General features: G+C 41.1%; 1 protein-coding gene across 1 annotated transcript in view; it reads right to left on the bottom strand.

Moving 5' to 3' along the window:
• Positions 1 to 17227: 17227 nt before the first annotated feature.
• LOC143855657 (sister chromatid cohesion protein PDS5 homolog D-like) overlaps positions 17228 to 25195 on the bottom strand; it is a 31811-nt gene continuing 23843 nt past the window's right edge. The window contains exons 9-13 of the mRNA XM_077365726.1: positions 23183 to 23234; positions 23001 to 23087; positions 22874 to 22911; positions 18118 to 18192; positions 17228 to 18035 (exon numbers count right to left, since the gene is read on the bottom strand). Of these exons, the coding sequence (XP_077221841.1) occupies positions 17552 to 18035; positions 18118 to 18192; positions 22874 to 22911; positions 23001 to 23087; positions 23183 to 23234 (736 nt within the window). The 3' untranslated portion in view covers positions 17228 to 17551. The remainder of the gene's footprint in view (positions 18036 to 18117; positions 18193 to 22873; positions 22912 to 23000; positions 23088 to 23182; positions 23235 to 25195) is intronic.

The raw sequence follows: 25195 nt of genomic DNA, 5'->3' as shown, positions 1-25195 counted from the left end.
TTCACATTAACCCGCAGACCAAAGAAAGAAAGGAAAGCAGGGAAAGGATGGCCTTACAAATTGGTAAATAATGTTGGAGCACCTGAAGAGGGAGTTCCCTCCGTCTTTACACAGAAAACTCTAACAGCGTCTGCATCCTAGGGTTTCTGGCTTCTCGCGGTCTGCGGAGTATTAGGGTTTGAATATGTAAAAGTTAGGTTCTAAACCCTTTATCGACAGTTTGAGTATTTAGTAACAACGCTGGTTAGGACTGCAACAGGGTTGGGTTGGGTTGGGTCGGGTTTTTCAAAACCCTAGCCCAAACCTCAACCCATTGCCCGCCCTACAGGGTTCAGTGCTGGCCCTGGCCAGCCCTGATTGGCCCTGATTGGGCTGGGCCGGCCCTAATTGACCTGCAAATACCTGTTAAGAGTGCAAAAAATAAAGCAACCACTTATCATATAGAACAAAATGATCACTAAACAGAGAAAGGGAACAAAATAAGACAATATGAATTCAACAACATGACGGGCAACAGAGACAATTAATAATAATAATCTAAAGAAACATCAATCCAAGATAATAGAAAACATTAGCAAAAGAAACATGCACAGATGGTTCAATTCTATAATAGAAAACTTAGGGTCGGGCTGGGTCAGGGTACCTGAGGCATTAACCCAGAACCCGACCCGACCTGAGTCAGGGTCTAAAAAAATGAACCTTGACCCGCCCTCAGGGTTGGAAAATCCAGCCCTGACCCTGTTCGGGCTCAGGGCGGGTCAGGGCTGACAGGGCCAAACTTGCACCCCTAGCGCCGGTATCATGACTTTCTCATCTACGAATTTAAAGTTCCGCTGGCGTACCTTTGATAATCGGCGGCTTTAAATGATATACAGTGGCGTTATTATTATCCGGTGGCGTACCTAATGTAGAAATTTAAAATGGCAATTTTCGGCGCTTAATTTTAACCGGCGGCGTACATGTTCAGTTAGTAGGGGAATCTTCACCTAGTTTGCAAACACCGGCCTACCCAATGTAATGGTGGCGTACCAGTTGAAACGGTGGCGCCCGTTCTGTAAATTTGAAATTGTTGTAATTAGGGTTTGAACGGACAACGGTGGCGTGCCTATTGTAAACTGTCGTTCTTTAAGAGACGAACCCACTTTAAGGTTTTCAAGGTTCGTGGGTTCTATTTTCCTAACCGTATGAAGCGTGGGATGTGGGATTGTTACAGCAAATATTGCATTTTTCAAGCTGTAAGATACCATTCCCTGATCTTTCTTTGTTGGTGGGGTGAACTGAGGACCATCTTGCTCGTAAAATTGATTGAAGCTATGAAACGGAAACAGACTGACGATGCAGCCACCGGGGCAGGAGTACAGGTGATTTGCTGCCTCTTTGTATATGGAATATATCCTATGGAAAAATGAAACTAATCGAGTTTCTTGTACCACTTTGATAATGCAGGGAAGAGGAAAAGTTAAGTACGTAATGTCTATATGCTCTCCAAGGAATTTTCTCTCGCGTCTTAAGGATCTACGATTAGAGCTTAGGGATGTTCACTATGATGCACTGTATAGAACTCCATTCGAACATCTATTTCATCTCGAGGCCTTGTATTACATAAACCTATACTGACAATGCTACTTGGTTTGTGGGATTGTGAGACTAATTCAATTAGATTAGGTGGTCAATTAGTTCCATTTCATGTATCGGATGTTGCATTAGTATTAGGCCTACATATCAGTGGCGAAAGAATACCGATGAGACGGAGCCTCAGTGCAAATGTGCCTGGGTGGATGTTTACCAAACCATCTATAAAAGCGGACGAAATATGTGAGAAAATCAAAAGTTTAGTACGCAGCGATAAGGAGGACAATATTGATTTGGTTGTTAAACTTTTGTTGTTGCTCCTGTTCAGTAGATTTCTCTTTAATCAGACTGACCACAAGGTTGATGCGTCCTTTTTACCTTATATAGACAATCTTCAAAACATATCAAATTTTGCATGGGCATATGTTGTCTACAAGTACCTTCTTCAATCTATAAACAAAAGTGCAACGGGCAAAGGTCATCTCGCCGGATGCTCGATTGTCCTTCAGGTAAGCCACTACATTATGGTGAATCTAATAGTGCAATTGTAAGATCTTACATGAAAACCTTAAAACGTATATGCGCATTACTTCAGGTATGGTTGTTTGAGCATACTAATCTGTGGAGTTGCAATCACGCAGGAGCGACCCCACGAATATTTAAATGGAAAGGTATTGTACACAGCAGGAGGTCTGAGCATAAATTACTGTTTACGTTGGTGAAGGAGATGCAGTTGGGTGACTCCCAGGTGAGGCATCACAGTACTTAGTTAATCTAATGTGCATGTAATCTGCATGTTTTATTTCATCTCAGCAGTTGCTTGCAATCAATGACTAGGTCATCAAGGTTCTAGCACCGACTCCAGATTAGGTTAGGTTTATGCCTCCATTGCACATGAAGGCGAGATTTGCAACATCATCACCAATATTACATACATTTCATCCCTCGGTAATGTATCATCGTCACCGAGGCGAAGCAGATCAGTCGAACCCTATAACAAATGCTGACAATCTTATGACCCTTGCTTCCGTTGTGCATGAAAGCAGCGATACTACGAAGGAACCTAATGACAGTCTCGTCCAACAGGAAACAACGGCCGACAGTGTGTATGACCTTCATCAAGAGCTGTTACATAAGAGTTTGCTGAGAAAAGTTGCGGAAGCGGAGACTTTGGCAATGAAGGGAGAGCTACAGGCAATCAAATCACAATATTAGGAATACGATCGGAAGCTAAGTGAGCTAGTCAGAGAAGTAAATGTGCTTAAGGAGGGGCAAGCCCAACTTAACCGTGTCGAAAGAGTAGAAAGGGATGCACATGCTATTGATCAGTCAGATAGAACAATAGTATTTGAGGGGCTGTAGATCCATGAGTCCAGTCGAGACGAGAAGTTGGACGCCTTTTTGGCACTAGGAGAAGGGTAAGGATGAACTAAAAATCCCATGTCTTTTTCTGTTTTAATGCGGTTAAGATTTGAATGAGATATTGGTAATGTATGTACGTCGATTGAGCTGCCTTCTTGTCTTTTATAGGAAAATAATAGTAAATGGAGAAAATGATTTTCTAACGAAGAGCCATCTTATGACCCTCTATAATTTAAACGGGCTTGTTATAGATTCGGTGAGCATTATTCAACACGTTCCTTACAATGTGGTGGTTGATCCTTGACTTATGCCGACCAATTTCCTGTGTAGGTCATTGATGTTTATGGTGAGCACCTTAATCGAATGGATGAAAGCAGAGCACCGGGTAAGGGTCGGTGCTGCCTTGCGGTAGGTGAAAGCCACCATTGGTTGCCTTCTAAGCATTTTTATAAATATCCATTCCATGGTTATTATAATGACTACCTTGTAAATGCAGGCAAAGCTAAATCAAGCCAACCCCCCACCATGCCATCTCTAACACCATACCTCAGGGGCTTAGAGCACATTCCCATTAATGACATCAAACGAATACTTCTTTCGATAGGTGACGGAGTACATTGGGTTCTTCTTCTGGTAGATTTGGAATGCAATGCATTTGTAAAGTTCGACTCGTTGGGCTTAGAAGGCACCCAACCTGTGGAATGCAATCATATATTGCTTCCCATCCAACATTGGAAAAAACCGTCCTAACATTATATATAATCAATGTCGGCACAGGTTAATTTTTTTAAGATATACTTAATAAAGTGGGGAAAAAATACCGCAGAGTGGCCAATTATGATTGTAAGAAAGCAACCATTGCAGAGCAACCAGTGAGGGTATTTAAAACGATTCTCTCTATCATATGATCTCCTCTACTGAATATTAAATTTACGTACCACATCTTTGTGTGCAGATATGATTGTGAGGTATTTGTGATGAAGTATATGGAGTGCCTACTGATGAACCACGACCGACGACATACCCCTTATAAGACACCCTTGCAATCAATTTTTGTCCGGGCGTACGGAAAATGTAGGGTATAGGATGATGAATGAAGGATGATTTATCTGTATGTATTTAACTTCCGGCAGCGATTTTCCCGCCCCCTTATTTTAATTAAGAGAAACGGATCATCCAACATTGTTAATGTACATGCCTATTTCTACCATTGATCATTCATCGTACATTGTCATTCGTAGTCAATATTTTGCTATTACATGAAAGGGAGTTCACTAACCGGTACCAATTCTTACTCGTTTCTAACGTGGCAGCCCAAATGACGCCGGCGTTATTACATAACGTCGGCGTCATTTAGATACGCAAGCGTCACCGCAGAAATTTACCCACACATTCTGATTTAATTTACTGACTACAATACTAACACTCATGAAATTTACCCAAATATTTTCTACACAGACATCTCTATCATCATACCAACACTCATGGAATAATTTACCACACAGACATCTCTATCGTCATACCAACACTCATGGAATGAATGGAATAATTTACCACACAGACATCTCTATCGTCATACCAACACACATGGAATAACAGTCGTGTACCCAAAAAGTTAATATTTATATAGATTCAAAATTCAAACAAACAAAAGCTCATATTTATAAAAAATTCATATACAATCTAAAACTCCTCCACCTTAGACAAACCTTGGAGCCATCCTCAAGGGTGGCGACCCTGGTCATCGGAGGAGGGGGACGGGGACGACGGTGAGGGGGAGGGGAATTTTCACTAGGTTCCTCGATGATAGGTCTCAACGAGCGTGTCCTCTTCGCCACCGGCAATCCAATGTACTGCCGGAGGTATTTACTGTCTGGTAGAGCCTCCACATCAATTAAAGAGAATCCTGGCGGGAAGGAGAGGTTGTAATTTCTTTCGGATGGTTCTCCAGCCATTGTTCAAAGAAGGGAGTTGCAGTAGTTGCAGACGGTTCGAGTGGGATGGGAGAGAAGAACCCAACTTACATTTATTTTATAATAAGTTAGCGACGGTTCGGGCTTATCGCCTCCTGGAACGACGTATCATAATGATATGCCCTTTCCAATCAAGTCATTAATTCTAGATAGGTACGCCACCGGTACGATATACTTACGCCAGCATTACGCTATGTGGCCGCTATAAATAACATCTGTTGGCGAATTGCACAAGGATTCTTTTGGTTCGTTTGATTGTGAATTGAACCGATAGAACGGCGGCGCCTTTTTGACAGCTGGTTTTGTTTGCATTTCAAATTTCCCTTTCAGCCCAGACTCACTTGGGTTGGTTGAAATCTTGGTCGTCTCCAATATGAATTTCTGGTCGGATACACGACACTTGGACATCGAATTGGAATAGTGGTGCCTTTTAGTGTTATCCACCATTTTATTCATTCGAACTCTTTCATATCATCTATACCGTATATTCCGGTGGCGTACGAAAGAGCCGGTGGCATACCATTTACTAAATTTACCCAGTTTATCAATATCTTTTGATATCTATCCACCTGTAATCCAGGTATTGAATCTAGATAATAATTTTACCCAGTTATTAGTCAGTGAATAATCATGGACATTTTGTATGGGATGCTTCATTTGTGATGTAACCACAAGTTCATATCATATGGATTGGGCCTAGACAACATGAACATAACAATCTAACGTTTGTATTAATCTCAATCATATATAGTTGGGCTTAATTACATTGTGGGGCTTCAAGGCCAAATTCTATGAAACAAAAAAAAAAGTAAACAGAAAACAATTGGTTGATAGTGTAGCGACTGAGACTCCTATACAACTGGCAAAAAGGTGTTTCCAGATCCTTAGGGAAGAGTTGCAGAGAAGGACTTCTCGCCTCCTTGACAATGAGGTCATAATCCTTAGGGAAGAGTTGCAGAGAAGGACTTCTCCCCTCCTCAATTACGAGATCCAGGTGAAGAAAATCACTCGACAAGGTGTGCCTCGGGAGGAACCTCCGACCGTGAAGGACCATCACCCACCGATGAGCCTTCGAGCCGGGCCTTCAGAACTGCGTTTTCTTCCTCCAGGAGCGCGACCTTCATCCGGAGGTCACACACCTCATCCCCCAGTTGGAGGAACTTGGTGGCGAATTCCAGACCCCGAGTCTTGGCGCGTCTCACCGATCGTTGGAATCCTCCAGCAAAGGCTCGGAGGCATTTCTTGCAGTACATCTCGCACGTGTCCAGGGATGGAGCGCGAGATTTCGAGGAACCTTCCCCCGGCTTCTTCCCGGTCACCGAAGGAGAGGGCTGGGAGTTTAGCCTCCGGCAAGGAGTCCACGTCCACTATTAAAGCCTCAAAGAGCCTTGGTGTAGAAAGATCCAGGTCTTGCCCCATTGTTGAGAGGACGGTTCGAATGGGATGGGAGAGAAGAACCCAAGGCACAAAATAAATAGACTTAAGGTGACAGTTTGGTTTGGCCGCCCTAGAACGGCGCCTCATAATGATGGCAACCTTTCCAATAGGTATGCCACCGGTACAAAATATGTACGCCATTTGTACCCTACGATAGACAATACAAATAGTTACAACATAGGTAAGCCAACGGTACGCTACGAAGGACAACAAATAGCTACAACATAGGTACGCCAACAGTACATAAACTGTGTGCCATCGAAAATGAACAGTATACGCCACCGGTAAATGTAGATACGCCACCGGCACAATACAGATACAAGAAAAAGGAATATGCATACAGAATGGACTAACAAACGAGGATGATTGACATCATTTCAGAAGGACCAACTTCCAATGAGTCCAATTTGGTCCTGATGGTGTCAGAAGGGTATTTGGGTCTTTTTCTTACCCGATTTCGAAGCTTAGCCCTTTTTTGGTTCTTGTTTCAAAAGGTGCCTGTAATCCGTAATTTTACTAAACATCGGCCTACATTCCGTACTTTTCTCTTTTACCATTAATCGTAGGAATGGATTTAAATATAGTTGGTCTCGTCCTAAATTTTTTAATCATTGTTCTGAAAGGGAAAAGAAAAAGTTGATCAAAGGTTCACAATCACTAATGTCATGGCTGATGTCACGTTCCTCTTGTCAATTAAATGAGATTGATAACTTGTTTTGGGCCTTTGGATACAAGGATTTTATAATCCCCAATTGTACAATCCTAGCTAAATTCTGGATTTTATAAACTAAAACCTGGATTTTACATTTTCAGGATTGGAAAATCCAGGTTTTAGCTTATAAAATCTAAGTTTTAGCTTCTAATTAAAATCCTAGACTTTACAATCTTGGATTATAAAAGCCATGTATCCAACTGGTGGGATTGAGTTGGTCAAATGGTTAGATGAAAATCAAGTTTAATAAGCTTAATCTTAAGCGTGGGAAGTCTTTGAAGTAGACAAGTGGGTAGTTGAGTTGGATTGCAAACTTTTCTGGTCTGCTTTAAATACTTCAACCATGTCAATGGTCTAGTCAAAGTCTGTCCAAGAGGAAAGGTCATAGTAGGAAACTTCGACTAGTATTTTGCCGAGAAAATTGACTTCCTTTAATTGGTATTTGACTAGAACCATGTCAAGATGCTTAGCATATTCGTATTCCAAATGAACAAATAAAGTTTGTCTTACATTTATGTGATTGGTGGGCCCTGCTGAGCACCACAGTAGTGAACAGTGTTACAGTCAAGCAAGAGGTTGCTTGAAGCATTACGTCCTAGGTATCTAGTTTGGAATACCTAGTTTGTTGCCTCCAGCCCCTATATATAGAGAGAGATACACTAGGGTTAATGACTGGTTAATGGACTTTAGCCCATGTAGGCCCACTACACCGGTCCATTATCTTATTGGGCTTATAATAGAATAGACATGGGTTATACTATATACCCAACAAAAAGTTCAATAGTAGGAGTGTCCTTAGTCCTACTTACATTGTACATAGTTAGGGCGTAGGATTAGGGGGGGGGGGGGGGGGGGGGGGGGGGGGAGAGAGAGAGAGTCATTTGATTTTGAGTAAGATTTTAAATATTAAAATATAAATGAAGGTGCTTAAGAGAGATGAAGAAGAAATTAGAACACAAGAACACAACTAAGAGAAGAAGAAAATGGGAGATGCTCAACCCAATTGATATATTATCAATAACATAAGTTTATCAAAATCCAAAATCTCCTTTGAAAGATGTTGCTACACTTTTTATAAATGACTCATTGAGAAAAAACGTTCAGGCTACTCCACTAACTAGCTTAGGGACTCACGTACTTATTAATAGCTCAGGAACTCACAAACACAAAACTAGCTTGGGAACTAACTGACATAGTCGACTAAAACAGTAATAACTCTCCAACCTATTGTCCAATTTACGAGTGCCTATACTCGTTGGAAAGAGCACTAAAATATCTACAACTTCCTAATTTACTACTTTTCAAGACTCTTCCATCTAGAAGTCCAAATGCTAGGTTCAAAATCCGGCTAATGAAGCATAGAGGGAGAGCACCTTGGACACTCCACCCAAGCCTCCTAGGCATGACATGGCTACCATGTTGGCACTGCATCATCTATACACATCATGACTAAACATGTTCGATTGAAAATATGAAGGATATTCTCATAATTAAGTTGGCACCCTCCATTCATATCTAAGACACTCCATTTAATTTATTGGCTACGTCAAGGTCACCATCCCAAAATATTTCAGACTTGATATAGGATGTTTCCTGGTTTCCTTTGGGTTTCTTAGTTTACTTGGATTAAAAGTTGGTGAGAGTATAGCTAAATTAGAGTGCTAGTCTTAGTTAGATTACAACTATAGTTGAGAGAGATTAGAAGAGTTTGAGTAGGATAGAGAGTCAAGGATGAAGGGGTTGAGGTTTATAAATAGTGGACGTCTTCGTGTACGAGACAACTTATCGATTGAATAAAATTTTAGTTTTAAGTTTCTCTTTTATCTCTTCTTACTTTGTGGATTCAAGGTTTACCTAAAGGTGAGAGTATGCTCTCCCTTTCTTCTTCCATTTACGTCCTCCGCTAAGCCAAGTTAATGGACACAGCTTTGATCCAGTTGTTGTATACAATTATATCCACTAGCATATGGATCCTTTAGATCAATCGGACAATATGGGCCCATTTGACCCTTAGTTAATAGTTCAAACAAGAAGGGCTCGTGTGACACACGAACAAAATTACCCACACAAATCATGTACTAATATGGGTTCCATCAATTGCACCTAGGGAATCAGCATATCAAATTTTGCACTACTGGAATCAACATATCAATATCAAAGAAGACTTCAAAAATCTTGCGACCTTTTTATTAGAGTTTTCTCACATGTAGTTTTACTGTTTTATGCATAAAAGAGTAAAATTGTATTTATCTTATATTGGTAATTTTTCTCTAAGTAGGTAATTTTGTTGTCTCGAGCTCAAAAGTTAGGTGGACAGAAACATAAGTAGAACAAACGAAAGAAGATTAAAGTAGTGTTGGCTAACTTTCTCATTTACCATCTATCTTTTTAGAAGTCCAATCAGTATTTACCATCTCTCTTTTTAGATGTCTATTAAGTGTAAGTAAAAGAATTGAGCAGATTAAAAGGAACTTCGTGTAGGGAGGAGATGATGACAAGAAAAGATACATTTGGTCAATTGGAAGGAACCTTGGAAACCTACCAAAACTGGTGAGATCGGGATTTGCCAATTGAGAGACATCAATTAAGCATTGTTTGAAAAGTGGTTGTGGCGGTTTGGTGAGGAAGTATCAAAACCTGTAAACCTATCTCGAGGAAGAATTACAAGTTCCAAGGTATCAGACATAGTGACAAATGGTGTTCTAATGAGCCCCTTATGGATTGTTTCATAGTTCTTTCTAGTGCATCCTTAAAAATAGAAGCATTTGTGATAGCTTGCTTTGTTAGAGAAGGTGACAGGGTCTCGTAGAAAATTGAATTTAGGCAGAACTTCTTTGATTTAGAATTGGACATGGTTGCTTTTGTAGCCCCTCTCTTGGAGACTCACTACAAGGGGAAGGTTCGAAGAGAAAAATAGGTTTGGATCTTGAACTCCTCGGGATTCTTCTCAGTGAAGTTATTCTCTCTCCATCTTGCTTTTTCATTTCCTCCATTGAAGCTATCAAAAGCCAGGAATATTCCAGCTCCACTAGGAGTGTGTGTTCAGGTAGACTTGATTTCTAGAACAAGATCTAGACTATTGATCACCTCCATCGTTGCCACATGACAATCATTGACAATTACATCCTTTTGGTGAAATCGTTGATCATATGCTCCTTCACTACTGCTACGCTAGATATGTCTTGGCCAGAATTATGGACAATTCTATGATTTCCTAGGTCACTCCTGCCCATGTTTCCGATCTCCTAGACAGTAGTGACTATGCGCCTTGGCACAAGAAGAGGATGATTAAATGGAAGCTCGTATTGCTGGCCACTGTTTGAGTTGTTTCGAAAGAGGAATGCCCACACTTTTAAGAATGTAGTCAAAAGCACAGCCTCTTCCTATTGTAGGATTGTATCTCCATTCATATCTTGGGTTAGAGTTCATCCTAGCTTCAAGTTGTATTCGGCTAAAAAGATACCAGAATTTATTGGAAGGAAATTTGCCTTAGCAAGGACCATGAGGAGATCTTAGCTGCTAGATGGACTCCTGACCGTGGTGGGTTGAAGTTAAAGTTTGACAGATCTAGCTTGGCCAACTCGGGTCGGACAGGCATAGGCATTCGTAGAGACAAGACTAGTGTCACGGGGAAACAGTTCAGGACTCAACCGGTATTAAAATCCAAACATACCTCGTCTTGTTGCGTCTTGAGAAGTCGTCATTTATAGCACATTTGGTTGCCACTCTTGGTTGAGAGGGTTGGTTGGCCAAACTCTATAGGGAGAGTTGGCCCCGTGACCTATTGACTCCTCCCCCATTAGGCCTAGCAGGTGTGGGCCGAAACCTTGGCGATTTGCTCATGGGTTGCAAGAGGACTTGCTTGTGCATGTGACGCACACAGCAAGAAATCATACTACAACTCGTAGGCGTGCCCTAAGGGAGCTTTGGGTGCGGACTGTAAGTTATCCACAGGGATTCTCCAGTTTCTTTGGTAGAGGATGGGAGCCAAAGACAGTGCATATTGGGTTGGGTTCCCACATCCATTGCTCATACGGACAGGTACAAGGGGCTAGCTATACTGTTTGCCTCATGTACCGCGGTACGTCTCGTGGGCAGGCTAATCTCTAGGTCTTCCATGAGTACGTGCCGGGGCAACCTCGGGTGTCCTCGCGAGGTGTACACCTTGCGGATCAGTCCATGGGGCATCTTGCTCCTTGGATGACCAAGCCCCAGTGCTTAGCAGATTTGTGCGTGGCATCGTCATACCTCGTACTCGATGGACTTTGCATTGGGCTCAAAGGCCTGGTGTTCGATGTACTCATGATGCAGGCTGATCATGAGAGTGGTTATCTAGAAGCGCATGTCAAGATCTGAGCCAAGTAGCCTATTGAACAGCTTAGAGACTGTGTGCACATCCGAAGCATCAAGGGGTGTTGGCATGTAGGGCCTTCAGAGCCTTGTATGATTGAAGGCTTTCCCTAGCATTCATGCATGTTAGGGCGTCGCACAGGTTATTCCGCTGCTCAAACAATAGGCCCGTGACAGTTGGTATCAGAGCAAAATGTTCAAGCTATGTATTCAGAATGTGCTTTGGTAGTTGGTATCAAATGGTATCAGGTGGCAGATCAAAGCAGGTTGTGAATGCAAGAGTTTGTCAAGGAGCTATGATACAGCCATTGTTTGTGCTGCCATAGTTGCAACAAGTTGCAGTGTTTGTGGCTATGGTTAGTGCATCTCAATTGCATATTGCAGTGCACAAAAGAACGGGAAACGATTTCAATTGTGGCAGAGTTGGAAAGAGCTTGAATTTTATCCAAGTGGTGGCAGCTTGGTTTGCTATACTACGGTAGTCTTTGAAACTAATGCCTTGAAAGTCCATTAATCAGCCGAAGAAGAGCTGAAATTGCATGGGTATGTTCCTTTCTGAAAAGTGACGCAAAGCTTTCTCAGTGTTGTGTGTGAGACTTCATTGAGCCATGTTGGTGGCATGGGTTACTTTGTAAGCTCGGCAAACAAAGTGATAAAGTATGGCAGCTTGGAAGTTTGAACTCTCCCCTATTCTACTTGAGTCGTGCAACAGAGGTGCGATGACCTGGAAAGATTCGTGCCATCAGTGTTTGTTTAAGCATTGTTCAATGGATTTGCTCGAAGCTTGATACAGCGGAAGAGCAGCGACCCTCAGCGAATGGGTTGGCATGTTTCGATGACCCGCCGATGTGTGAGATCGAAAGTGGCAGTTGGGGAGTTGTGAATTCTCCGTTGCAGTGTTGGCTAAACAGTGATGTGTTTGCATATGGCCTTAAGGGCTCTCTATGACAAAGGGTTGGCTTGCTGACAGAAGCCTTCCCCTACCAGATAAGGTGCTGAACGTGTCGGCACCAAAGCGCTCACTGAAGTGAATTTGCTTGCTTAGTGTGATTGCATAACCAGTTTGACAAACTAGTAGTATGCTCTCAGGGTGAAGAGGAAGCACCGACGAACCAAGGTCAAGGTACAACCCATGAGAAGGGTGGCGATACTGGGGGCGAGTAGGGTGAAGGTGTGTTCATGACCTCTACGAACTAGCAGACATGCTCAGGGTGAAGAGCTGGTCAATGACTGAAGTACTTGGATGGCAGTTCACAATCATTATGGAGCATGCGAGATGCCCACCTCTGAAAGACCTTGGAACATACGCTAAGGCCGCTTAGATCAACGATGGATTTGCTGTACTGATATGGGACAGTGTGGTGAGCTCAGATGGTATATGGGTAGACTGTCTTGGTATGGGACGACATGGTATGTTTGTGTGTTTCTTGCTGCTTTGAAATTTCTGTGTTTGTTGAAACTGAAAGGGCAGTTCAATCCGAATGATGGAAGATTTGGGTGGTTAGCAGTGTGAGTACTAGCCGCGAGTGCCCAAGGAGACCATTGGTGGCATAAGGGTTGATTGTTCAAAACAAATACTATGGCGTTGGACCGAAGCAAGCAAGACTAAGCGTCACAGTTGGGGATGTGGTTGGTTCCCCTTAAGATCTTTGCACCTGGAAGAGTAGCAGGTGTGTTGTGCTGGTCGATCCCACCAGGGGACTCTTGGCCTCATCAGGAGGCAGGACTTATGGCGGTCCCTTTCACTCAGGAACGTAGGTTGTTTCCTGAAGCTCGTTCGCACTCTGTATGTGGCAAGTGCCGTGCCGAAAGTGATGGCACCCTATTCGGTTGTAGGTTAGCTAAAACCTTCCATGCCGAAAGTGATGGCATGCTATCCGGTTATAGGTTATCCAAAACCTCCCGCAGCGTTTGTAGGCACCGTCAAAAAACCTTCGCCTGGTTTGATGGAGTCCGAGAAAATCATCGATGTTGAAGATAACTCCAGCAGAGGTATAAAGCAGTGGTTGGCAGAACTTGAGGCAGTATGATATGCAGTAGAAGTCAGAATGCGTTGATTGTCGAAGTACCAGTGGCAGCTGTTTTCAAAATTGAGAAGTCATTACTATTGTGGAACTAAGCTTCACAGAGCGCTCAGTGTCGACGAGGGCATCGACGTTATCGGGTGGGGGAGTGTCACGAGGTATTAAAATCCAAACGTACCTCGTCTCGTTATGTCTTGAGAAGTCGTCATTTATAGCACCTTTGGTTGCCATTCCTGGTTGAGAGGGTTGGTTGGCCAAACTCTATAGGGAGAGTTGGCCCCGTGACCTATTGACTCCTCCCCCGTTAGGCCTAGAAGGTGTGGGCCGGAACCTTGGCAGTTTGCTCATGGGTTGCAAGAGGAGCATGTGACGCACACAGCAAGAAATCATACTACAACTCGTAGGCGTGCCCAAAGGGAGCTTTGGGTGCGGACTGTGAGTTATCTGTAGGGATTCTCTAGTTTTTTGGTCGACGATGGGGGCCAAAGACAGTGCATATTGGGTTGGGTTCCCACATGCATTGCACGTACGGACCGGTGCAAAGGGCTAGCGATATTATTTGCCTCCTGCACCGCTGTACGTCTCGTGGGAAGGCCAATCTCTAGGTCTTCCATGAGTTCATGCTGGGGCAACCTCGGTTGCCCTCGCGAGGTGTACACCTTGCGGATCAGTCCATGAGGCATCTTGCTCCTTGGATGACCAAGCCCCAGTGCTTGGCGTATTGGTGTGTGGCATCGTCATGCCTCGTACTCGATGGACTTTGCATTGGGCTCAAAGGCCTGGTGTTTGATGTACTCATGATACAGGCAATTATCATGAGAGTAGTTATCTAGAAGCGCATGTCAAGATCTGAGCCAAGTAGCATGTTGAACAACTTAGAGACTGTGTACACATCCGAAGCATCAAGGGGTGTTGGCATGTAGGGCCTTCAGTGCCTTGCACGATTGAAGGCTTGCCCTAGCATTCATGCATACTGGGACGCCACACGGGTTATTCCACTGCTCAAACATTAAGCCCGTGACACTAGCTTGACCAAATAGACTTTTTCTGGGCCTATTGGAATCAACGATTCTAGACAGAAGTGAGGGCGGTCCTTTATGGCATTAGATTGATGACAGCCACAGTACCAACACTATCAGTGTGGTGTGCCAGCATACCCAATGTCAAGGGACCATTTAGTCCAGCGTTGTTCACATGGCACGCGCAACAGTGGTCACATGTGAGCCTAGGAAGGTCTATTCATTTTGGGACCAGTTGTTGCTTTGATTACATTAAGGGATTAAACACGCGTGATTTCCCCAATATCATGGGAAGTTTGTCTTTTCAAACGCATCAAGGTGCAACATTGAGCACATCTTACGACCATTTAAGCTTTAACAACTCCAAAATATCATATTTTAAGAACTCCAAGATATGGTCCCTCCCATGGGATTTTCAACACACCTTTTTTATAATGAGTAAACTAATTCAAAATCATTGATACTTTTGTTACCTTCTACAAGATAATGATATGCATGAAATTCCAGACGTATTTGGTTCGTTTTATACCTTGTATACAACACAATAGAGTAATGTATAGGGAACTGATATCTGAACTACTTTACTTTGATAATGGCACTACTTTCTTCATTTTACACTTATTAACCACCTCTGTAAGCTCTTATAATTCCCAAAAAGCTCTCAACAGCCCATCATAAAACCGTAAACGTGATTAGTGCCATTATCAAAAAAGGGTTGTGTGGATATCACTCCCTTTTTTTTATAAAGAAATCATTAAGACTCATGGAATTTGAAAAATGCAGCTAATTATATAATAGGAAGTCATAACTGGCATAGCCACGTGCGTCCCACTGTTAGAATGCATGTACCCAATCGCCATGGATTTGGGTTCTCTTGGAAATGTTGACAAGGAGAAAGAAGCATGAAACTCTCAAGGAGATGCATTCTAACAAGGTGGGATCAGCAAAACATGGGGGCTTGTTTGATAATAGATTTTTTTTCTTTGGGAGATGATTTTTCAAGGTTTGCTCAAATTTTAGGTGATATAATTTCTTACCTAAAAGAGGAATGGATTCATAAACCTTTGAAAAATAAAAATAAAATTGGGGTCATTGAGCCACAGAGCAAACCCCATATACCAGACTAAGTTATCCAGCTTGAAATTTTCTTTCTGCAAAAGCTCTTGGGAGTCTCCTAGAATGGAATTGAATTTAATGAAATCTCTATTTGGGTTTTAAGGGTAGTAAATCAAAATCAATGTGCCTTGGCAAGTGAAGTGACACTCGTATAATTGCGCTTATTCTAGCATTTCCTTAATTTTTTTGCCTATCATTTTTGTGGACTTTCATAAACCGTTGTGATTTTTGGAGGATTCCATAGACGATCCACGAAGTACTTCCACTTTTGCAGGGACCAAAGCACTTAAAGCACATACCAAAACCAACATTTAAAACCTTATTGAAACACAATCAAGCTAAAAAACAAGTGATTTAGAATTGTACAGGTGAAGTGCATTTTAGGGAACTCAAAGGGATTCTATGATAGATGGGACACCAGGGTAGAATGGAATGTTGACGTTAAAAGAAACTTGGAAGATGAGATGGTTAGGTGAAGTCGAACAGCTAAAACTAAAATTTTAGTAGCTACTCTCTTTGATATCAAGTGGTAACCTGTTTAGGGTATTTAGTTGAGGATCATAATGGGAAGGCTTAAATGGGTTTTTCTAGACCGTTAGGCATGAAGGATCTAGCTCTTGGCAAGGGGAGTCAAGGTGTGTTCCTCTCATTTGATTGGGGACAAATGAGTTGATTCAATATTATAAGACGTGTTAGAAAATGGTTCAAATTTTTGTTTCTAGTTCTTTTGCATTCATGTATAATTGTTATATCATGTGTATTTTAGAGTGTTGAATATGTATTTCCCTTACCACTCTACCGTCCCTTTATAAAATGTCAAAACACCCAAGGCATGCATAAACTGTGGGGAAAAAAAATAAACAATAAATGCTCAGTGGTAAGGGAAATACAGTCCATGAAAAATTATTCCATAGAATATTGGTGGGACCAATTGTGATGGACGAGTTGAAAAGGAGGGAAAGGGGTGAGGCTTAAGAAGAAGGGACTGGGGAACAGCGAAGAAAATCCATCTCAAGTCTCCCTATCCACCCATCTCTCACAACTGGCCCTCCTAATAATATTCCACGAAATATTTTTCATGGTTGCAAAACATGCTCCTCATAGTAGAGCATGTTATCTAATTAACATCACGATCTCTAGCGTAGCTAAGAAGACTGATCCTAGTTGATTATCTAAATAAACTCCATTCTAGAGCAATTACTCAAACATCAAAACACACTACTGACAGTACAATCTGATCGAACTGACCCCAGATTAGAAGGTTACCACAACTTACCAATGCAATTTTCGGGCCATGGTGAGACCCAACAGATAAGCAAGGCTTCAATCATAATTCTTAGGCCCCCATTATGCAAGGATATTGGGACAAATCAGCAATAAAAGTGGGTCCACCTATGACCTAACTATATGTATAAAGTGCCGAGGCAGAACACAGAGGTTATACCTGCATTCCCATATTTGATAATAGCACTCCTCTCCTCATAACAGCATGAGGCCACTCACATGCTCTTGGTCCTGTGTCAACTATCAAACAGACATCCCCATGGGTTGGAGAAGTAACTATAAACATTAACAGTTGCATTTTTTTGGCATGAAACCACAAATTAGCAAAGGGTGGTTAGCTACAATTAATACTATCAAAAGAGACTTCAAGCATCTAAGTCATGGGAAGCCATACTTATATGATTTCTGAAACGCCAACACAGATTTTTACCTAAAAATAAATGCCCAATCTTACAAAAGCCCCCATCATCATAACCCATCATTTGAGTTCAAAATCACTAGCCATTCATGGTTCTCAGAATGTCAGCATAAAAGTACCAACTACTTAGCCAGCGAAGCACAGTGCACTAAAACTAGTGCATACCTCCCAAGATTGAAAAAGGAAGACAAAAATAGATATCGATATATATTATATATTTACCTTTGGAAGAACAGAGGATAGACAACTATTCCCCTGATCGATTGGTCGGCTTAAGGAGTAGATCAGCCCTGTTGCCGTCGTCGCTTCTTCCCACTTTGCACCTCGCTTTCTTGAGCCTTTGCTGGACTTGATTTTCCTTTAGCAGAATCGTCGACCGCCTTCCCCTTTGATGAACCAGCTTTCTTCTTTGGAGAAGCAACATTCAAATTGGATTTACCAGTTTTAGGGCTATCAACCTTTGATTTGCTACTGCCTTTAGAGGTCTCTTCCTTTTGTTTGCTTTCAGTTTTAGGTGGGCCGCCCTTAGATTTTCTGCCGGGTTTAGGTGTGTCCTTGGATTTGCTCCCAGTATCATCCTTAGACTTGCGACCAGTTTTAGGAACACCCTCTTTGGATTTACCGCCAGATTTGGGAGTGCTATCTTTAGATTCGCTGACTACATTAGCAGAGTCACTCTTCTCGCCAGTTATAGTTGCACTGACCTTAGCTTTGCCAACTGTTTTTCTGCTGCCACTCTTGGATTTACTGGCTGAAGTTACTGTTCCCCTGGAATAGCAATTTACATTTTAGAGATCTCTCTACAAATTAGTCTAAACATTAAAACCAATAATAAAATGCATAATTTTACCTTTTTGATGGTGTAGAGGTCTTTGCCTCCTTGGTTGATGAATCTGATTTTCTGTTTCTTTTCTTTTTTTGTGGCCTACGCACAATAAATTATACATGCATAACATACCATGCAAAAAAAAAACGATACAGGCATAACAATGGAAAACCACTCAATGTGCTCAAGGATTGGATCTAAGAAATTATGAATGTAGATTTTCAAGCACGTCGATAGTCAACTTTAGTCGTCAAATTTGTCTTTCCATTAATTCCGTTTTTCACCGTCTAACTTAACAAGAAACTTATGATTGCCATATTCTTTTTTTTTTTATGATTGCCACTTTTTAGATTGCAGTTTACATGGAATGAAGAACTAAATAATTAAAGCAGAAAAGTAGGCAAAGATTCTGTTCCGTGCCCAAATAAAAAAAAGGCTAAATAAACGTGGTTTTCTACTCTTCCAAAGTTTTTAACTCACACTGCAAAATTGCCAAACAGTCATAGCATCAGATAATAATCGGATACTAATTTATAAGATACATGCAAGGGCTAGAAGTCAGTTCTAGGAAAGCTGAATAGTTTCTGATACAAACAATAATAATAATAATAAAGGCAGTGATAAATCGACTCCCAAATATCTTAAATTGACTCCCTATGTGTCTTTCTCTCTCCTCTGGGTTAGAGAGAGATAGACACATGGGGAGTCGATTTAAGATATATGGGAGTCGATTTATCACTCCCCTAATAATAATAATAGGGAAAAGTAATAATAAATAAGCAACTTGCAAAGGGTTATCAATCTATTTGTAGGATAAGGAATGTGAAAGAACTCCAAAGCTTGCCACGAGTATCCTAAGCAGTCACCTAGTAACAGTTATTTTAGCTTGATATTATTTCAGCCCGCAAAGGCATCTTCTAATGCTTTTGCAGATAATGTGTACATACATAATAAGAAGGAGAGAGTAACGAATGGCCAATTCCAAATGAAAACGAAAATTACTAAAATGGAAGAAGAAATGGATGGCCACGGCTGACATGATATCCAAAATCACTACATGATTTATTAATCTTTTTTTTTTTTGAGAGCTCCGATCAACGTTAAACTTGACCCACCCGGTGGTGGCAGGCTCCACCTTGGCACAATGCTCGACTTTACCTTCTTTTCAGCAATGACTACTCTTCAGTTTCTTAAGATCTCTCCCATGGTGTAGGCATTTAGGATTTTTCCTTGCCTTGCCCAAGATACAATGTCAATTTTGATCTCTGTCACAATTCTTCCCACCTTCCTCATTTTCTCTTCGAATATTCAATTATTCCTTTCCATAAATGCCAAAGAAAACCCCACAATCCTCCCTTCTTTCTTTGTACTCACGGACTCTTGCCCCTCTATTCGTCGGTAGACTGAACAGGTTCGGAAATGCATGGCACAACATTGACTCAGCTCTAAATCCGACTAAAGGCCCATACAAAGGTCTTGACGCACAAATGGACTTCCATGCACCTGAACATTTGCCTAACACTAGGTTCCTACTCTCCCAACCCCCCAACCCTGCTCATTACCTATCCCTAATCATTTTGTACCATAATGCATCCTCCGCATACCTCCATAACCACTAACCCAAAAGTAGGGCTGTTCATTAATCGGTTTAAACCGAAATAACCGACCGAACCGAATTCGGTCAGTTATTTCAGTTCGGTTAATATATATATATATATATATATAACGGTTCGGTTTCGGTTATGGGATCATAAAAATTTCGGATATCGGTTTCGAGTTCGGTTTTTAGTGCAAATTAATTCGGTTAACCGAACATAGCGTAAAAGTAATACCAAAACTCATTGGTTTGGGCTGTTTGGCCTTTCGCTTTCACCCCCTAAAATAATATAATAAAATAATATTATAATGTTATCTAGTTGGTCCCTAAGGCGGTGTACTCCTCCCAACACAAGTAAAGGGAAAAGGCCTGACGTGACATAAAGGAAGGAAATTTGACCTTTTGCTATTTTCAAGAAAGAGAAAAGACTACTAGAGTAGGTATGGCAGCAAACCCATCTAAACTTTCCCTCTTCTTATCTAATCTCCCACTGTCCTCTTCCTTATGAAAAACCAGGAAGGGAGGCGTAGATCTGGTCATTTTGCTTATGAGAAACCAATGAAGGTGCCACTGCTATTCGCACGCCTCCCACCCGACCCGAGGATGCCGGAAGTCCTGCCGGTGAGTCCAGACCATCGTACATAAAGGCACCGGTGGAGAGAAACCACCACAAAGATGACATCCCTATTTCCAGTGAGTCTATATAACCTGTATTTCTTACCCAAATCAGTCATCTGCAACCTATTTTCCCCATATCTACTTCCATTTTAAAATCCAGAATTTTACACTCATATAATTCAGTTATAACCGAACTAGCCGAACCACAGAATTCATTTTTCGGTTTCGGTTTCGGTTCAAGTTCGGTTATCAAATAATTCGGTTCGGTTTCGGTTATCTTTTTTCAGTAACCGAAATATTTCGGTTCGGTTATTTTCGATGATTTTGGTTCGGTTTAAACCGAATGAACACCCCTACCCAAAAGTGCTTTGTCCCTCAATCTTAGCCTGCCAATTCCGATGCCTCCATTCTCCTTCAATCTACAAACCTTCTCCCAGCGCATAAGGTCCTTCAACTTTCTGTTCACTTCTCTTCCTTCCCATAAGAAATCTCTTTGGTGTTTTCTACTCGTTTTGCCACCTTTGCCAGTAATTTCTAAAGGCGTTTGTAATAAACTGGAAGATTGGCCAGTGCCACCTTGATGAGGGTAATCCTTCCCCCTAGGGATAAGTATTTCTTCTTCCACGCTGCCAATTCCCTTTCAACACTTTCTATTACAGGGTCCCATAATGAAGCCTTTGGGGAGCCGGGGCACAAGGGTAAAACCCACGTAAATTATTGGCATGGCCTCATTTCTGCAGCTAAGCACCATCACACGTGTAATCCCTGCAATCGTGCTTTGAAAGGTTGATCTTCAAGCCGGTTTGGGCCAAACCAAGTTCCTGGTTTGCATATAGTAAAGGAAGAATAGGGATCTCATCTATACCTACATCCCAATTACTCCCAGAAATGAGGGCTGGCTGCAAACTCCCAACTCTAAACTGGAGTTGCACCATAGCTTGTTCCTTGGGTCAAGCAAGAAAATGGGGTTACACAAGATCACAATTCTGAATTTAAATGCAAAGCAATCACCGAATGAAGAGAGATTGGGAATCTTCACTATCCTGACAACGACTGAAATATTTGATCCAAATGTCTATTTGCCACATAAAACTGCCTCTCGCCCTACGAATGAACAATATCAATTGACCAAAGCTCAAACTTCCACCATTGTGAATCCAATGGGTGTGGTGGCATTGGCATGGGCTAATCAAGACAAGCATGTTAAGGGGTACTTGTATGAGTCCATGGGTAAGGTTGAAGTGTAAAAAATTCCAAGTGCATGCCTATCTAGAAGGTGATTGATAGAAGAAGATATGAGCAACTTCATAATCCCCTTCATGTGGCGGGTTACTTCCTCAACTCAACTCAACTAAACTAAGCCTTTGTCCCAAACTAGTTGGGGTTGGCCAATGGATCATTTTCTTTAGAAAATTTTCATGACGAAGGTGAAAGAATCTACCCGGCTCAAATTGACTAAGTCTAATCCTGACACTAGTTGGGTTCGTCTACATGGATCATTTTCTTCCATTCTATCCTATCCAAGGTCATGTTCTTTGTTATGCTCCTAGCCCTCAAGTGTTTCCTCACTGTTTCTACCCAAGTGGTTTTCGGTCCACCCCTACCTCTTTTTACTCCATCAACTTGGCACGAGTCACTTCTTCTCACTGGCCTGCCTCTTTTTATATCAACTTGGCACGAGTCACTTCTTCTCACTAGAGCATCCAAAGGCCTACGTTGGATATGCCCAAACCATCTTAAGCAGTGCTCTCTCATCTTCTCCTCAATTGGTGCCACCCCCACCATTTTACGGATGTCTTCATTTTTAATTTGATCTAACGATCTAACCTTGTGTGGTCGCACATCCATCTAAGCATTTGCGTCTCCGCTACACTCATCTTATGCACATGCTGCTTCTTGGTGGCCCAAATTGACACTAGTTGGGTTCGTCTACATGGATCATCTTCTTCCATTCTATCCTATCCAATGTCATGTTCTTTGTTATGTTCCTAGCCCTCAAGTCTTTCCTCACTGTTTCTACCCAAGTTGGGTGATCAAATATATGTTCACTACAACTTGAAGTTTCAAGAAAGATATTTTTACAGAACTTTACTTAAGCTCCTACAATCTAAGTCATCTATATCGTTCACAGGAATTTTTCAGCAAGGGAAAATCTCAGGATATATAAAAAAAATTATTTTTTTCGGGGAAAACGATAATTTTATAAATATAATTTAAGAAAAAATATATAAAATAAAATTATCGTAGAAATATAGCGATATTATCATGATATTTTCAAGGTAAATGATAACAATGAAAATATCGCTATATTTTTTTTTAAATTGTCGGGATTGTTTTTCCAATTTTTTCTTATAAAAATGTGGCGATATTTTGAAAATGCCAAGATATTTGTGACATAGCCTACAATCAATGAAATTAAATTGAAACCTACATCTGGTAAGCACATCAAGTACCTGACAGCAAGATAGGAATTGAAAGCACATGCAATTGCAATGTCTAAAATTTGCACATAATAGAAAACTTTCTGAATAGAAAATTGCAACATTAGCTATGAGCAACACTTACATTTCAGAAGAACCGGGACCGGACGGATTAGCTTGATCCTGATAAGAAAATCTATTAGCACCGAGGAAGGGTATTAAGGATGTGAAACTAAATGAGAAAGAATATGGCACCATAAACATAAGCATACCTCATCCTGAGCAGTGTCACTTTCAACAAACTCCCATTTCTCATCTTTGAGCAGCAACACCTCCTCATCATCATCGAAATATTGAATCTATACAAAGGTGATAATAAAAAAATCAAACGGGATAACTTTGGAAATCCATGACCCAACAAAGCCAAGGAAATCCTGCATGCAACCCATCTTACCGTGTGCTTTCCATTTGATTCATCAAAAGAGCTAACAAGACCTTCATAAAACCTGCACAAAATAATTTAAATATATGAGAACAAACATGATACACAATGAATTCCAAATCTTCAAGAGAAGTATTTGACCGGGATATAGTTCTGTAAAGGCAATTCAAAATGTTAAATCCTAAATACGAGCCAAAGCATGAAAGAAAACATGGCAGCACCTAGCACACAAACGAGCTCTCACTACCTGGTTAGCTGGTTCGCTAATCTTAGTTGCTATTTGTTTTGGCTCCAATACCAACGGAAGGCTGTAAATATATTGATTTCAACTTACAAATAGAACATCTACATCTTGCAATGATTCACAAGATATATGGTTTCAAACACCACACCCACGTGTTGCGCAACTACCGCTAAGCACTCTTACATTTTATAACGGAAGGCTGTAAATATATTGATTTCAACTTACAAATAGAACATCTACATCTTGCAATGATTCACAAGATATATGGTTTCAAACACCACACTCACGTGTTGCGCAACTACCGCTAAGCACTCTTACATTTTATATAAAATCCAATACATGTTACTCGTATAATTGTGGTATGAGAAAACTTTGTGTGCGTGTATATAATGTGTATATATACAATACACCCACAGATATATATATATATATATATATATATATATATATATATATATATATATATATATATATATATATATATATTGTGTGTATCAAAATGAGGAATGCTACACTGAAGGGTACCCTTGCAAACCTGCTACAAGGTGGCCCTCATTGGACTGTCTCACCAATGTGCACATTGGTGAAGGGTGCCCTTGCGAACCGGCTACAAGGTCGCCCTCATTGGATTACCTCACCAAAGTGCATTTTCGTGAGATAGTCCAATGAGAGCGACCTTTGCAAAGGGCCTCTCTCTCTCTCTCTCTCTCTCTCTCTCTCTCTCTCTCTCTCTCTCTCTCTCTCTCTCTCTCTCTCTCTCTATATATATATATATATATATATATATATATATATATATATATATATAGCTGATCTTCAAACGTGCTGCAAATCTATCCAGAATCTTTTCTATCACGTATGCGCACGACCAAGGGTACGAGCCTCTTGAACTAATCCAATGGATCACATTGAGTCCCCTTCCACAATGAGCTGACCAAGGTCTTCCTTGTCTGGCAATTGGATGCCCGTTAGGAGGGTCTGAACTTCTACACTAGTAGCATCCGATATACCCAAGGGACAAGAATAAGCCCATCTTGTCACATATGTTGTAGGGGAGTGGAAGGAAGATGGCAAAACCCAAAACCCAAAATATCTTCAACCAACTAGTTTACTGTTGCAAAACCGCAAAGAAGAGAAGAAAACTTGAGTCAAAACTCAAACTTGAAAATTCCAATTCATTCATATTAAAAAGTCCTCTGAAAACGTCTCATACTTTTATAATGAGAATTCTCATCCTAGCAGCATTCTAAAACAAAGCCGCTAATATATAGGAAGACACCTGCTTTAGACACCAGCATTCTAAACGCAGGTCTTGATTGCTAAACTAAGATAATTTTTTTTAATGGTAAAAAACTAAGATAATCATAAGCTAAGATGATTATAAAGGGTAATGTTTCAAATAGTAAGGTTTCTTAAGAATCCTTTTTTGCTTTATTTTTTGGAATAAGAGCTTGTTAACCCCAACTACTTTGGGACAAAGGCTTTGTTGAGTTGAGATGAGTTGAGTTGAGTTGAGTTGAGTTTTGGAATTTGAGCTTCTGCGTTAATAGATGCAGCAGCATCAAACGCCTCTGGTTGAGGACTCGTCCTTGAGTCCGAATGATCAATACCATCATCTCCATGATATGCCTCCAGATCAACCAAGTTTGCAGAAATGCCCATCTCGCATGATAGATAAATCATATAAGCATTCTCACCAATACACTTTAGTACACAAAACGGTCCATCGGTTCGATCTTGTAACTTGCCATGCTGGCCCCTTGGGAACCTCTCATTTTGCA

The sequence above is a fragment of the Tasmannia lanceolata genome, unplaced genomic scaffold (assembly GCF_043159265.1).
Source record: "Tasmannia lanceolata isolate RefF3 unplaced genomic scaffold, GAP_Taslan_0.1 ptg000023l, whole genome shotgun sequence".
Classification (NCBI taxonomy): domain Eukaryota; kingdom Viridiplantae; phylum Streptophyta; class Magnoliopsida; order Canellales; family Winteraceae; genus Tasmannia; species Tasmannia lanceolata.
Note: the sequence above shows the minus strand (reverse complement) of the source record. Positions and strands in the feature narration are given on the sequence as shown.